Consider the following 14501-nt stretch of genomic DNA (forward strand, 5'->3'; position numbering starts at 1 on the left):
AAGATTCTCCTTAAAACCTACCTCTTTGACCAAGCTTTTGGTCACCTGTCCTAATATCTCTTTATGTGGCTCGGTGTCAAATTGTGTTTGATAATCGCTCCTGTGAAGTGCCTTGGGACATTTTACTACCTTAAAGGCACTGTATAAATGCACGTTGTTGTTCTAGAAAGTAGGCTCTCCGCTCACAAGAATGTAGTTTAGAAACCAATTACTATACTTCAGTTCCAGGAGCAATCAATTAATTATCAGGAAGGTGATTTCCTGATCAGGACAACTCCAGACTAAAGAATTTAAAACATTTCTTTTGGCAAACTGAACTGTACAAATACTTGGAAGCACAAAATCATCCGAGTGAATCTCTGCTGTGCATGGGGTGAATAAAAAATGTCTAGTCTTCTGTACTTGCCTGTTCTGCGGTTCCCCACGCTGTGGTCGTACGCTGGTCCTTGCCCACCTTGCTGAAGTTCTCTGAAGACTGCTTGTGTTCTTCAAACGCCACAGTCAACCTCTCTCTAAGCTTCTTCAACTCTTCGTGAATCATCGACTGCCCACCAACAACCATTTGTAACTCCCGTTGACCCTCTGTCTCAAATGCATCCTCGTCTAGAAACGATGATTTAAAAAATAAAATGCATGGTGAATTGAAATCTTTCCCCCCACACATTCAGGTATAGTACAGAACAGATGCAGAATGAAGCTCTGTCTATACTACCCCAGCAATGGCCTAGATTTTCTGATAGGTGTAATTGTAAGATAATAGGTTACTGCTGGTGTTAAGGGAAAAAAAGCCAATCAGAAAATTTAGTCCAATGTGAACAACCTCAGAGGAAAAATGTGACGTTTCCATTTCTCACACCAAGTTCCCAGTAAGTGTAACCTCCATCTCCCCTCCATTGTCATTTCACATAATACAGTGCTGTTCCCCAGGGGTTTGTACTGGGACCACTGCTTTTCTTCATATATATTAATGACTTGGACTTGGGAGTACTGGGCACAATTTCAAAATTTGCAAATGACACAAAACTTGGAAGTGTAGTGAACAGTGAGGAGGATAGTGATAGACTTCAAGAGGACATAGACAGGTTGTGGAATGGGTGGACACGTGGCAGATGAAATTTAACGCAGAGAAGTGCAAAGTGATATATTTTGGCAGGAAGAATGAGGAGAGGCAATATAAACTAAATGATACAATTCTAAAGGGGGCGCAGGAACAGAGAGACCTGGGAGTATATGTGCACAATTTTTTGAAGATGGCAGGACAGGTTGAGAAAGCGTTAAGAAAAAAGCAAACGGGATCCTGGGCTTTATAAATAGAGGCATAGAGTACAAAAGCAAGGAAGTCATGATCAACCTTTATAAAACACTGGTTCGGCCACAACTGGAGTATTGTATCCAATTCTGGGCGTGCATTTTAGGAAGGATGTGAAGGCCTTAAAGAGGGTGCAGACAAGATTTACTAGAATGAAGTCCCTCATCCCTGGAACCAGTTATGTGGATAGACTGGAGAAGCTGGGGTTGTTCTCCTTAGAGCAGAGAAGGTTGAGAGGAGATTTGATAGAAGTGTTCAAAATCATGAAGGGTTTAGATAAAGTAAATAAACAGAAACTGTTCCCATTGGCAGAAGGGTCGAGAACCAGAGGACACAGATTTAGGGTGATTGGCAAAAGAACCAAAAAAGTGACATGAGGAAAAACTTTATTACCCAGGTGAATAGTTATGATCCAGAACGCGCTGCCTGAAAGGGTGGTGGAAGCAGATTCAATCGTGGCTTTGGAAAAGGAATTGGATAAATACTTGAAGGGGAAAAATTTGCAGGGATATGGGGAAAGAGCAGGGGAATGGGTCTAACTGGATTGCTCTTACAAAGAGAGCTGGCACAGGCTCGATGGGCCTCCTTCTGTGCTGTAACTATTCTATGATCCTATAACAACATTACAGGTGACAGTCATAAGAACATAAGAAATAGGAGCAGGAGTAGGCCAATCGGCCCCTCGAGCCTGCTCCGCCATTCAATAAGATCATGGCTGATCTGATCCTAACCTCAAATTTAAATTCATGTCCAATTTCCTGCCCGCTCCCCGGAACCCCTAATTCCCTTTACTTCTAGGAAACTGTCTATTTCTGCTTTGAATTTATTCAATGATGCAGCTTCCACAGCTGTCATTCCATCAATCTTGGCTACACTGACTTAAATTGGCTCCCGGGTCCAGCAACGCCTCGATTTTAAATTCTTTCATGGCCTCGTCGCTCCCTTTCTCTGTGACCTCTTCTGGTCCGTCAACCCTCCGAGATCTCTGTGCTCCTCCAATTCTGGCCTCTTGTGCAACCCCGGTTTCCATCACTCCACCATTAGTGACTGTGCCTTCAGCTGCCGAGGCTGTAAGCTCTGGATTTCCCTCCCTAAACCTCTCCGCCTCCTTCTCCTCCTTGAAGTCGCTCCTTAAAATCTACCTCTGTAGCCAAGTCACCTGTCCTAATATCTCCTTACGTGACTCAGTTTCAAATTGTGTTTGATAATCACTCCTGTGAAGCGCCTTGGGACGTTTTATTAAGTTAAAAGGCGCTTTATAAATGCAAATTCTTGGCTGAATATGAATCCATTTTCCAAAGATAAAAGGATGCTGCCCTAACTCATTAACAACCAGTCCAAATCCAGTGGTTTTAATTGCTTTCTGATGACTGATGACAAAATAAATAGTGCTCAGGACAACGGAAGGGGCAAAACCATAAATGATTAATATGTATTTTTGACTAGCAGAGTTCTGAAAATGTACTGTGCTCCAAATTACAAGTAAACATTTTTCCCACAAATGACATGCAGCAGAGTAACACCTAGTAATTGGCAAGGAAACAATTTGGTGGATCGCCAGGTCTCACTGGAGGTAATTTGACTTTGGATGATGGTGTAAAGCGGGTGATATCAGATCAGCCGCCCGTTACACCTCTCTCCTAACTTTCATTTCCATTGAAGCCATATAACGGGCAGCCAATCTGACAGCGGCCATTTTACATTATCGCCAAAATTTAAAATGACTCCCACTGGGTGTAAGTGCATGGCCCAAACATAACGAGTTAATCGCGTAAAGGAAGTAATGGCCTTGGAGGGAGTACAGCCGCGGTTCACCAGGATGCTACTTGGGACGACCGGACTTGCTTATAATGGGACTGGGTAAATTTCAGTTATAATAAAAGGGATTTGACAAAGTGGATAGGAAATGACTCTTCCCTCCAAGAGGGAATCTGGAACAAGGCAACATAATCTTGAAAGTTGAACTGAGGCAGTTAAAGCAAAGAACATACTGATCTTTCATAATGTCTGGCACCCTACCTGGTATACGCAGCTCAGGATGTTCTTTCTGAAATTTATCCTTTCGCTGCTCCAGGTTTTTCTCAAAGCGCTCGTACTCCCTCTGATACTCCTCCTGTTCTTTATTAGGTATTTGGTTTGAAGTATCCTACACATCAAAACATAAACAGGTGAGCCAGAAAAAACTACAGTCTAATTTAAAATGGCCACATGGCTTTGCCCATAGTCAGTTGGCGAATACAAGTTTTATGTTTTATACGCAAGATGGCGATAGAGTTGGGAGATTCCATAAACTCACTCCAGAGCCAGCGTTAAACAGCAATTTTTAAAATTTATTTGTTCTTGTGACATGGACGATACCAGCAAGGCAGTAACTACTGCTTGCCCAGAGAACATTAAGAGTCAACCACAGTGTGGGACTAGAGTCACATATCGGCCAGACCAGGTAGAGTTGGCAGGTTCCCTTCCCTGAAGGGCATTAGTTGACCCAGTTGGGTTTTTAATGACAATCCGGCAGCCTTCATGGTAATTTTTCTGATGCTATATTGATGGAAAATCTTGACCAAAAATTGTGACAACAGAAAGTAAGGCTTGTGGACAGGAAGTGCATGTCCTAAGATTTTTTAGTTTTAATTAATTAGGACCCAATAGTGAAGTTACTCAGCATAGCTGGAGATGAGATGTCTGTTTTACCAATTGCATGTTGACAAGAAAAAGGGAGAGATTCAATTTGTGTATAATTCTCAGTACAGCGCAACACACAATATTTACATATACATACACACCTCACCATGAATGTTAGGAACCGTACAAAGATATTTCCAAGGCCAATAAAATAACAAGCTGAAGTCCACATGATTTGCGTTCAGGAAACTATCTTGATCAGTGAGCACATTTAGTACATTACGCAGCAGGCAATGGAAAAATGCACCCATAAAACTGCTACCTGAAGTTCACATGACCATAAAGAAGTGTGATGAGAAATCCAAAAATAACATTGTGAAACACCTGCGATAAACATGTGTTATTGCTCCACAAAATGCTGTTGTAAAAATATCACCATTTCAGTTCAAACCCCTGCTACGTAAAACATTTCAACCCAAGTGTCACATAATGCTAACTACTGCCAGCTCCATGCTGTTGATTAAAATGTAAGTAAGAATTAGTGAGCTAGCCAGCATACCTTGGACATTGCCTTCACATTAAGGGCAGCAGGTTCACATCTCAACATGCGAATCCCAGGCCACCTGCTGGGTTAGGGCACCTACATGGGGTACTGGGATCTAGGTTCACACAACATCTCAGTCTCAGCCAAATTATCCGGGAAAAAGAGAGACTTTGAGTGAAGACAAGCTAATTAAGGGGATGTCAAGAGCAAAATATTTCCAACAAAAATTTAAATCTAAGTTAGCACATCTCCAGCAATAACTATCAGACACAATGAGCTAAATGCAAACTTCCATGGTTCCTCCCACTCGTGAAATCCAAGATTTCATCCCCAGCCCCTTCCATTTCCTCAATCGCATGCTCTCCTCCAGTGATACGGAGGATTCCAGGTGTACACTGCCAACGCCCAGCTGAACCTTCCACCATTCGCCTCGGCTCCATGCTTAGCTCTGTTGTCTGACATCAAGTCATGGATGAACCAGGATTCCCTCCAACTGAACATCACGAAGACCAATGCCATCGTGTCACTCCGCCTGCCAAGAGCTCTGTACCGTTGCCACTGATTCCACCTTCCTTCGTGGCTGCTCATTCAGGCTGCACCAGATTAGTCGCAGCCTCAATTTCTGACTCAACCCAGAGCTGAGCTCCAAACCCCTCATCCTTGGCATTGCCAAGGCCGTTTATGTCCACCTCAACATCAGCTGCCACCACCTCACCCTCACCACCCCCCCCACCGCCAAAACCCTTATCCATGCCCATCATCTCCAGACTTGATTTCTCAAATGCCCTTCCCGCCAGACTCCCAAACTTCAACACAGCTGCAGCTTCGCTCACATTCTGTTCCCACCAAGTCCTGCTTGCCAATCCCACCAATCTTTGCCAGTTTACATGTTGGCATCTTGTACTCCACTGCATTGATTTGAAAACCCTCGGATTTGAAAACCCTCATGGTCAGCTACAAATCCATCCACAGCCTACACGACTCTGTGACCTCCTCCACCTTGTCCTGTCCCAAGTCCTTTGCTCCTCCAATTCTGGCCTCCACTGCATTCCTTCCAACCAAATCGATGGCAAAACTTGTAGCTGTCTAGCCCTTACACTTTGGAACTCCCTTCTCAAAGCATTATGCCTACCTTTTAACGCTTTCTCAAACCCCGCCATGCCTTTGATCACCTCTCCTAACTCACCCACTTACGCTTAGTCTCTTTTGTAAAGTGTGGGGGAAATTTTTTCTGGGTTTAAAGGTACTTAATGATACCAAAAGCAAGTCGTTGGTATAAATGGAAAACTGCCGTCACGTTGCTGTAGCAACAGCTCCTTTGTGACTCTCGTAACGTTTAACATTCAATGGAATTCATAAGTCAGCTGTAATCACTAGTTACTGGGGCATGAACTAAACTGGAAAAGCTTTTGTACAGAATTCCCTTATGATTACATGCCATCTGTACAGCTACACACACACAATGTATTAGCTGTTTGCCATGTCTTCTCACACGGACTGCGATAGGCTGGCTAATTTGCTAAGCAGCATGTCCTGTTGGCACGACGGTTTTCAGCACAACAATTGTTCAACAAAGGCGATGCCCCTCGACTCTCACCATTGTCCCAGGCTCGGTCAAGCTGAATGTAATAAATGACAGAACATCGTGGTCATCTACAAGAGAACACACACAGTTATATTTTTGTAGTTAGTGTTAACACGATTTGTCTGCTATAAACCCTGGATGGCAAAAACCAAAAATGCAAGTCACCAACATATTCTTTTTTAAAATGGGAAATCTCCACTTAGCAACTGCGTCTCCTCGTTGCTCCAGTTGCATCACTAACGTAATCGCAACTTAACCGAGTTACGAACAGCTGAGTGAAACTGTTTGGAAGTCCCGACTTTGCCTGAAATCAGCAGAGCTTTTTAAAATCGGTAAGTACTCATCGAACAACAACTCGCATTTATACAGCGCCTTTAAAGTAGTAAAACGTTCCAAGGTGCTCCACAGGAGCGATTATCAGACAAAATGTGACACCGAGCCACATGGAGATATTGGGGGTGATTTTAAAACCCCCCCCCCCCCAAGAACGGGTGGGTTGGGGGAGGGTGGGAGTTGAAAACAGTTGTTTTCTCGGGTCGCGACCGCAAAATCTTTGGACTTGGCGTTCCCAGGGGGAAGCCTGTACTTCTCCGCGCTGACGTTAAACCCGGAAATAAAGCCGGGTTGCGGTCGCGACCCAAAAGGTAACTGTTTTCAACTCCCACCCGCCCCCAACCCACCCGTTCGTGGCGTTTAAAATCACCCCCATTAGGTCAGGTGACCAAAAGCTTGGTCAAAGAGGTAGGTTTTAAGGAGAGAGAGAGGCGGAGAGATTTAAGGAGGGAATTCCAGAGCTTAGGGCCGAGGCAGCTGAAGGCACGGCCGCCAACGACAGAGCAAATGAAATCGGGGATGCGCAAGAGGCCAGGATTGGAGGAGCGCAGAGATCCGAGAGTGTTTTGGGACTGGAGGAGGTTACGGCGATAGGGAGGGGCGAGGCCAGGGAGGGATTTGAACACAAAGGTTGAGAATTTAAAAAACTGAGGCGTTGCCAGACCGGGAGCCAATGTCGGTCAGCGAGCACAGGGGTGATGGGTGAACGGGACTTGGTGCGAGTTAGGATACGGGCAGCAGAGTTTTGGATGAGTTCAAGTTTACAGAAGGTGGTAGCGGGGAGGCCGGCCAGGGGAGCATTGAAATAGCCGTGTCTAGACGAAGGCATGGATGAGGGTTCCAGCAGCAGATAGCCTGAGGCAGGGACGGAGACGTGCAATGTTACGGAGGTGGAAAGAGGCGGTCTTAGTGATGGAGAGGACATGGGACGCCAAGTATGCGAACAGTCTGGTTTGACTGCGCAGAACTTTGCAGACTAGATGCGTCCTCAGCAATGGGTACCACTATTTTTACTTCTATTTGACCAATTTGCCTTTATTCCGCAAACCGTGACCCAGAAGGTTTTTCCCACAATGTTGTTTCTGGGACAACAATTGGGAGGAGCCTCGTCTCACCGCACAACTGCTAACAGAGTCTAGTTTCAGTTCAACCACTAGATGGAGATGAAACCACACCATATTGTATTGCCCATTCACGGTCTGTGCTGCATTTATAAGATCACGAGATAAACACAGATGAGGGAGGCCATTTGTAAGAAAGAAAAAAAAACTTAACTTCTCCTCTCACATCACATGGCCCAACCCTTGAATGAAGCTGCAGCTTTCACCCGAGCCGCAGATCTTCCTGACATTGGCCCTGAATTTCCCTTTCGCCTACATGTCGAGATAGTTCTCGAGATTAACCACGTGCACTGGGTCTCCCCCAACCACCATATCCGTCACCTCCTCGCAGAACTCAATCAGGTTCCTCAAACTCAAGCTCCCTTTCTGAAATCCATGTTGGCTGCAGCTAATTATTTTCTCTTCGTCTAGATATTTATTAATTTCATCTTCAATTGAAGATTACAAAATTTTCCCTCTCCCAGATGTTAAACCATCTGACCTCGAATCCCCCAGGTTAACTCTGTGCTCCTTTTAGAAAATGGGTAGAATCTTGATCATTCCCCAGTCCTTTGGCACACAGCTGCTCTCAATAAAACCCTAAAATGTCATTTCCAGGGCCTCTGCTATCCCCCCCCCCATCCTTTCCCCCATTTTACTCAGGATCCTTGATTGTATCCCATCAGGTCCTGGCACTTTGACTTCCTTTACTTTAATTAACTTCTCTAATACTTTTATTTATAATATTTCCTCTCTCTTTTAACCAATTCAGGATTTGCCTCCTCCCTAATATCCTCTTTTTTAAAAAAAAAACACTGAAGCAAAATCTGGTTAAAAGTGAGATGAGATATTATACCAATTTCCATTATCTTCTATTAACTTATAATCCTCTCCTCTTAGCGGTCCCACCTCACATTTAACACTTCTCTTTTTATTGACATATTCCTCAAATCTTTCATTGTTCTTCAATTTTTTTTTCTGAGATTCACTCCTCATATTCCCTTCTTGGCTTTCCTTGTCCCCCTCAACCTCTGCCCTTATTGTCTCCTGTTCTCCTGTTTTTGTTTAAGGTGACTGAAGGCGTGGTCTAAGAGGTAGGTTTTGAGGAACACGTGGAGGTAGTTTACAAGACAGAATGTTAAGGAACATTAAGGTGCCACCTTGGAAGGGGCTGCTGGAACATTGAAGTGTAAATGATCACAGGGGCAGAGTGGAGGGACTTCAATCCCGGGATGAGGATGTAGACTGTAGATGGGGAATAACTGTTTCCACTGGCAGGAGGGTAGGTAACCAGAGGACACAGATTTAAGATAATTGGCAAGAAAGCAAAGGTGGAGACAAGGACAAATTATTTCACGCAGCGAATTGTTACAATCCGGAATGTGCTGCCTGAAAGGGCGGTGGAAGCAGATTCAATAGTAACTCTCAAAACGGAATTGGATAAATACTTTAAAGAGAAAAATTAGTAGGGCTATGGGGAAAGATCAGGAGTGTGACTAATTGGATAGCTCTTAGAGAGCCGGCACAGGCACGATGGGCCGAATGGCCTCATTCTGTGCTGTTCTATGATTCGACATGCCCCATATCCCCTCTTCAATTTTAGTTTGTTTCTAACCTCTTTATTTAACCCACATCATCCTGAAACTCCTTTTTGACAGTATATATATTTATTCCGCAACTCTGCAATTTCCTTTTAAAAAATATCCCATTATTGATCAACTGTCCTGTGTGCCAACTTCTCTTTCCAGCTCTCAACTAGCTCACTCATCTTTACTGAAAGCTGCCCTCTTCCAATCTGGTGCCTTTGTTTCCATCCTAACTTTTCCTTTTGGATCTTAAACCTCGTCATATCATGGTCACTGCTCCTAAGATACCTGCTCTCATTTAACTCATCTGCCTGATGTATTTCATTATTCGTAACTAGATGTATCAACGCCTCCCGCCTTGTAGGCAAATGAACATCCTGCTTGAGGAAGATCTTCTGCATGTATTTCTTTTCTCCGTTTACTGCCTTCCTATCCCAATTGATGAGGGTGATTAAAATCTCCTAGACAAATTTTGTTATTCCTATTCATCTCTCTACAGATTTCCTCTTTCATTTCCCTCCCACAATTAGGTACAACCCCATTAATGTAATAACATTTTATCTTCGATCTCTAATCATACTGACTGTCGGGACCTCTCTTCTTTGCAGACATCAGTCCTCTCTACAGCATGTTTCCCTCCACCAATATTGCCACTCCTCCTCTTTCCTTACCTTCTGTGGTGTCAGCCGTGGCTCAGTGGGCAGCACTTTCGCCTCGGAGTCAGAAGGTTGAGGGTTCAGGCCCCACTCCCGTGACCTGAGCACACTGTCCAGGCTGACACTCCCAGAGCACTACTGAGGGAGTGCTGCACTGTCGGAGGTGCCGTCTGCCCCCTCGGGTGGATGCAAAATATCCCTTGGCACTATTCAAGGAACAGGAGAGTTCTCCCTGGTGTCCTGGCCAATATTTATCCCTCAACTAACAATGAAACAGATTATTTGGTTATTTATCTCGCTGCTGTTTATGGGATCTTGCTGTGCGTACGTTGTCAGCCGTGTTTCCCTACATCACAACAATGACTACACTTCAAAAATATTTCACTAAGGTTGTGAAAGGCACTATAGAAATGCACGTTCTTTCTATGTGTTAAATTACATTCCCAAATTTATTGATGCAAATTTTTTATATATAAATTTTTTATATATAAAAGCAGTTATTTTTTCCTAAAGTCATCAAGTCATCATAGAGCTCCTTGTGAACAGATGTAATTTTCTTGCTGGGAAAGGAGGTACATTTGCCTCTACAAGTAGTACCGGACCCGCAACACGTCCCAAGAGACTCTGCATCGTCTTGTGAATCTTTTGATATGTGGTTGAAAACTTTTCTCCAAAGTCCACAAATTCCATTGTTGTAACTATTTTGGCAATGCAGATTAAAAAGATGCAACGTAGGCTATTTGGAGTGAGACAACCAAAACAAACACTAAATAGAGCTCTGTACATTATTATTTTCCTGAATTAATCGAGGAATACAGGAAAATCTATACAAATATCATAATTAATATACTCCACAGTACTGCAGATGCTTTCGTCACTCACCAGCAACTCCTCCAGTAGCTGATGAAACTCCAAAGTATCCACTTGAAGGTAGGTTCATGTTTTTGACTTCAGTACAAAACTCATAGTTCTCATCGAAATCTGTCACCCTCATGTTTAGATATACCTTAGAGGGAGGGGGAGGGGGGATAACAGTCAGTGCATGCTGTGACAAATGTATGTTAGATTTTATATGACTTTAGATAGACAGAGTAAACGCGATTTAAAAAGGTAGGAAGAATAAGGAGGTCACATACTCCTCGGAAAATAAATGACAGGAGCAAAGGGATCTAAGGGTGCAGATACACAAATCACAAAGTAGCAATGCACGGTAATAAATCCATTTAAAAAAAGCACGGTTTGTTTCTGGAGGCACAGAATTGAAAAGCAGAGATGTTGAACTTGTATGGAACCTCGGTTGGACCACACTTGGAGCACTGTGCACAGTTCCAGTCTCCATATTCTAAAAAACGATTATAGAAGCACTGGAGAAGGTGCAAATAAGATTTACAAGGATGATACCAGAACTGAGAGGTTATACCTATTAGAAAAGACTGAACAGGCTGGGGTTCTTTCCTCTAGAAAAGAGAATGCTGAGGGATGACCTGATAGAGGCCTGTAAGATTATGTGAGTGTTTGATAGGGTGGACGTAGAGAAGAATGTTATATTTATGGTCCCAACAAGTGGAAACAATCACTACTAAATTCGTTAAGGAATTCAGGAGAAACTTCTTTACCCAAAGTGTGGTAATAATGTGGAACTTGCTACCACAAGGAGTAGTTGAGGCAAATAGTTTAAATGTATTTGAGGAGAAGCTGGATAAACAAATAAGGGAGAAAAGAATAGAAGGAAATGCTGGTAAGGTTCGATGAAGAGTTGTGGGAGGAGGCTCGTGTGGAGCATAGACACCGGTATGGACCAGTTGGGTTGAACGGCCTATTTCTGTGCTGTAAATTCTATATAAAAAGTGGCTCCAGTCAGCTGTATCTCTAGGCAAAGTCCATCGTTTCTATGACAATCATGACCAATACTGGCTACACAACTCAGGCCATGGCAATGGGAAATGAGCATCTCAGATGGATTTGCTTTGTTTTTGTGTCAACATCTCTGTTTAGAAATCAAGTATAAAAAAAACTGCTTGAAGGCCAAGACACTCAATATCAATTTCCCTAACCCATCAGTGGTTGTAACTGGCCCCGAAAGAAGTCTTCAATGGACCTACATAGATGCCACATAGATGGTTATTCAAGTACAGAAGAGAAGCATACAAGAGCCCCTCTCCCAAAATTGGAACAAAAGAGGTGAGTGTAAAAAGTGTCAAGGTAATAAATGCGAATCTACAACATGAAATTGGACAATCAGCCACCACCTGCTCTTTCCTCCCTCTCAAATGGCTAAATCTAGACTCACTGTCTAGGTTCACACATGAGAAAATACTAGCTGGGCTAGCTGTACTTGAGCATTGCACCTCAGCATGAATCACCAGTCAAGAGGAAGGAAAGGGGCAGGGGGGGGGGGGGGGGGGGGAAGAGGAAGGGGAGGAACTGGACATTTAGCACATTGCCAAAGCATAACTGTACTGGCATATCAATCTGTAACGTTAGTACACACATTCACACCTTGAACAAGTCAATGATACAGCTTTACAAAGCCCTGGTTAGACCACATCTGCAGTACAGTGTACAGTTCACAGTTCTGGACACCGCACCTGAGAAAGGATATATTGGCCTTGGAAGGCGTGCAGCGCAGATTCAGCAGAATGTTACCAGGGCTCCAAGGGTTGGGTTATGAGGAGAGATTACATAAACTAGGCTTGTATTCCCTGAAATATAGAAGATTTAAGGGGTGATTTGATTGAGGTTTTTAGGATTTTGAAGGGAATTAAGAACATAAGAAATAGGAGCAGGAGTAAGTCATATGGCTCCTCGAGCCTGCTCCGCCATTCAGTAAGATCATGGCTGATCTGCGACCTCAACTTCCCCTCCTGATCCCTATATCGCTTGGAGTCCAAAAATCTATTGATCTCAGCCTTGAATATACTCAACGACTGAGCATCCACAGCCCTTTAGGGTAGAGAATTCCAAAGATTCACAAACTAGTGAAGAAATTTCTCCTCATTCCAGTCCTAAATGGTCGACCCCTTATCCTGAGACTATGCCACCTAGTTGTACATTCTCCAGCCAGGGGAAACAGCATCTCAGCATCTACCCTGTCAAGCCCTCTCAGAATCTTACATTTTTCAATGAGATCACCTCTCATTCTTCAAAACTCCAGAGATAATAGGCCCATTCTACTCAATCTCTCCTCATAGGGCAACCCTCTCATCCCAGGAATTAATCTAGTGAAACTCTGTTGCACCACCTTCTAAGCAAGTATATCATTCCTTAGCTAAGGAGACCAAAACTGTACACAGTACATAGGAACATAGGAACAGCAGTAGGCCATTCATGGCTGATCTGTGATCTAACTCCATATACCTGCCTTTGGCCCATATCCCTTAATACCTTTGGTTGCCAAAAAGCTATCTATCTCAGATTTAAATTTAGCAATTGAGCTAGTATCAATTGCCGTTTGCAGAAGAGAGTTCCAAACTTCTACCACCCTTTGTGTGTAGAAATGTTTTCTAATCTCTGAAAGGTCTGGCTCTAATTTTTAGACTGTGCCCCCTACTCCTAAAATCCCCAACCAGCGGAAATAGTTTCTCTCTATCCACCCTATCCGTTCCCCTTAATATCTTATAAACTTCGATCAGATCACCCCTTAACCTTCGAAACTCTAGAGACTACAACCCCAATTTGTGTAATCTCTCCTCGTAACTTAACCCTTGAAGTCCGGGTATCATTCTAGTAAACCTACGCTGCACTCCCTCCAAGGCCAATATGTCCTTCCGAAGGTGCGGTGCCCAGAACTGCTCACAGTACTCCAGGTGCGGTCTAACCAGGGTTTTGTATGGCTGCAGCATAACTTCTGCCCCCTTGTACTCTAGATATAAAGGCCAACATTTCATTTGCCTTCTTGATTATTTTCTGCACCTGTTCATGACACTTCAATGATCTATGTACCTGAACCCCTAAGTCCCTTTGGACATCCACTGTTTTTAACTTTTTACCATTTAGAAAGTACCCTGTTCTATCCTTTTTTGATCCAAAGTGGATGACCTCACATTTGTCTACATTGAATTCCATTTGCCACAGTTTTGCCCATTCACCGAATCTATCAATATCGCTTTGTAATTTTATGTTTTCATCGACACTGCTTACAATGCCACCAATCTTTGTGTCATCGGCAAACTTAGATATGAGACTTTTTATGCCTTCATCTAAGTCGTTAATAAAGTGTGAATAATTGAGGCCCCAAGACAGATCCCTGCGGGACTCCACTAGTCACATCCTGCCAATGTGAGTACCTTCCCATTATCCCTTCTCTGTCGCCTTTCGCTCAGCCAACTTCCTGACCAAGTCCGTACTTTTCCCTCGATTCTATGGGCTTCTATCTTAGCTAACAGTCTCTTATGTGGGACCTTATCAAATGCCTTCTGGAAGTCCATATAAATAACATCCATTGACAGTCCCCTGTCCACTACTTTAGTCACTTCTTCAAAAAATTCAATCAGGTTTGTCAGGCACAACCTACCTTTCATAAATCCATGCTGGCTCTCTCTGATTAACTGAAAATTCTCGAGGTGTTCAGTCACCCTATCCTTAATTATAGACTCCAGCATTTTCCCCACAACAGAAGTTAGGCTAACTGGTCTATAATTTCCTGGTTTCCCTCTCTCCTTTCTTAAAAAGCGGAGTGACATGTGCAATTTTCCAATCTAGAGGGACAGTTCCTGAATCTAGAGAACTTTGAAAGATTATAGTTAGGGCATCCGCAATGTGCTCAC

The 14501-nt window shown here is 43.4% G+C and overlaps 1 protein-coding gene across 1 annotated transcript in view; it reads right to left on the bottom strand.

Moving 5' to 3' along the window:
- LOC137304820 (protein ERGIC-53-like) overlaps positions 1–14501 on the bottom strand; it is a 57507-nt gene that overhangs the window by 30018 nt on the left and 12988 nt on the right. Inside the window, exons 6-9 of the mRNA XM_067973554.1 lie at positions 10618–10741; positions 6073–6128; positions 3329–3455; positions 407–603 (exon numbers count right to left, since the gene is read on the bottom strand). Of these exons, the coding sequence (XP_067829655.1) occupies positions 407–603; positions 3329–3455; positions 6073–6128; positions 10618–10741 (504 nt within the window). The remainder of the gene's footprint in view (positions 1–406; positions 604–3328; positions 3456–6072; positions 6129–10617; positions 10742–14501) is intronic.

This window comes from Heptranchias perlo, chromosome 38 (genome assembly GCF_035084215.1).
Source record: "Heptranchias perlo isolate sHepPer1 chromosome 38, sHepPer1.hap1, whole genome shotgun sequence".
Classification (NCBI taxonomy): domain Eukaryota; kingdom Metazoa; phylum Chordata; class Chondrichthyes; order Hexanchiformes; family Hexanchidae; genus Heptranchias; species Heptranchias perlo.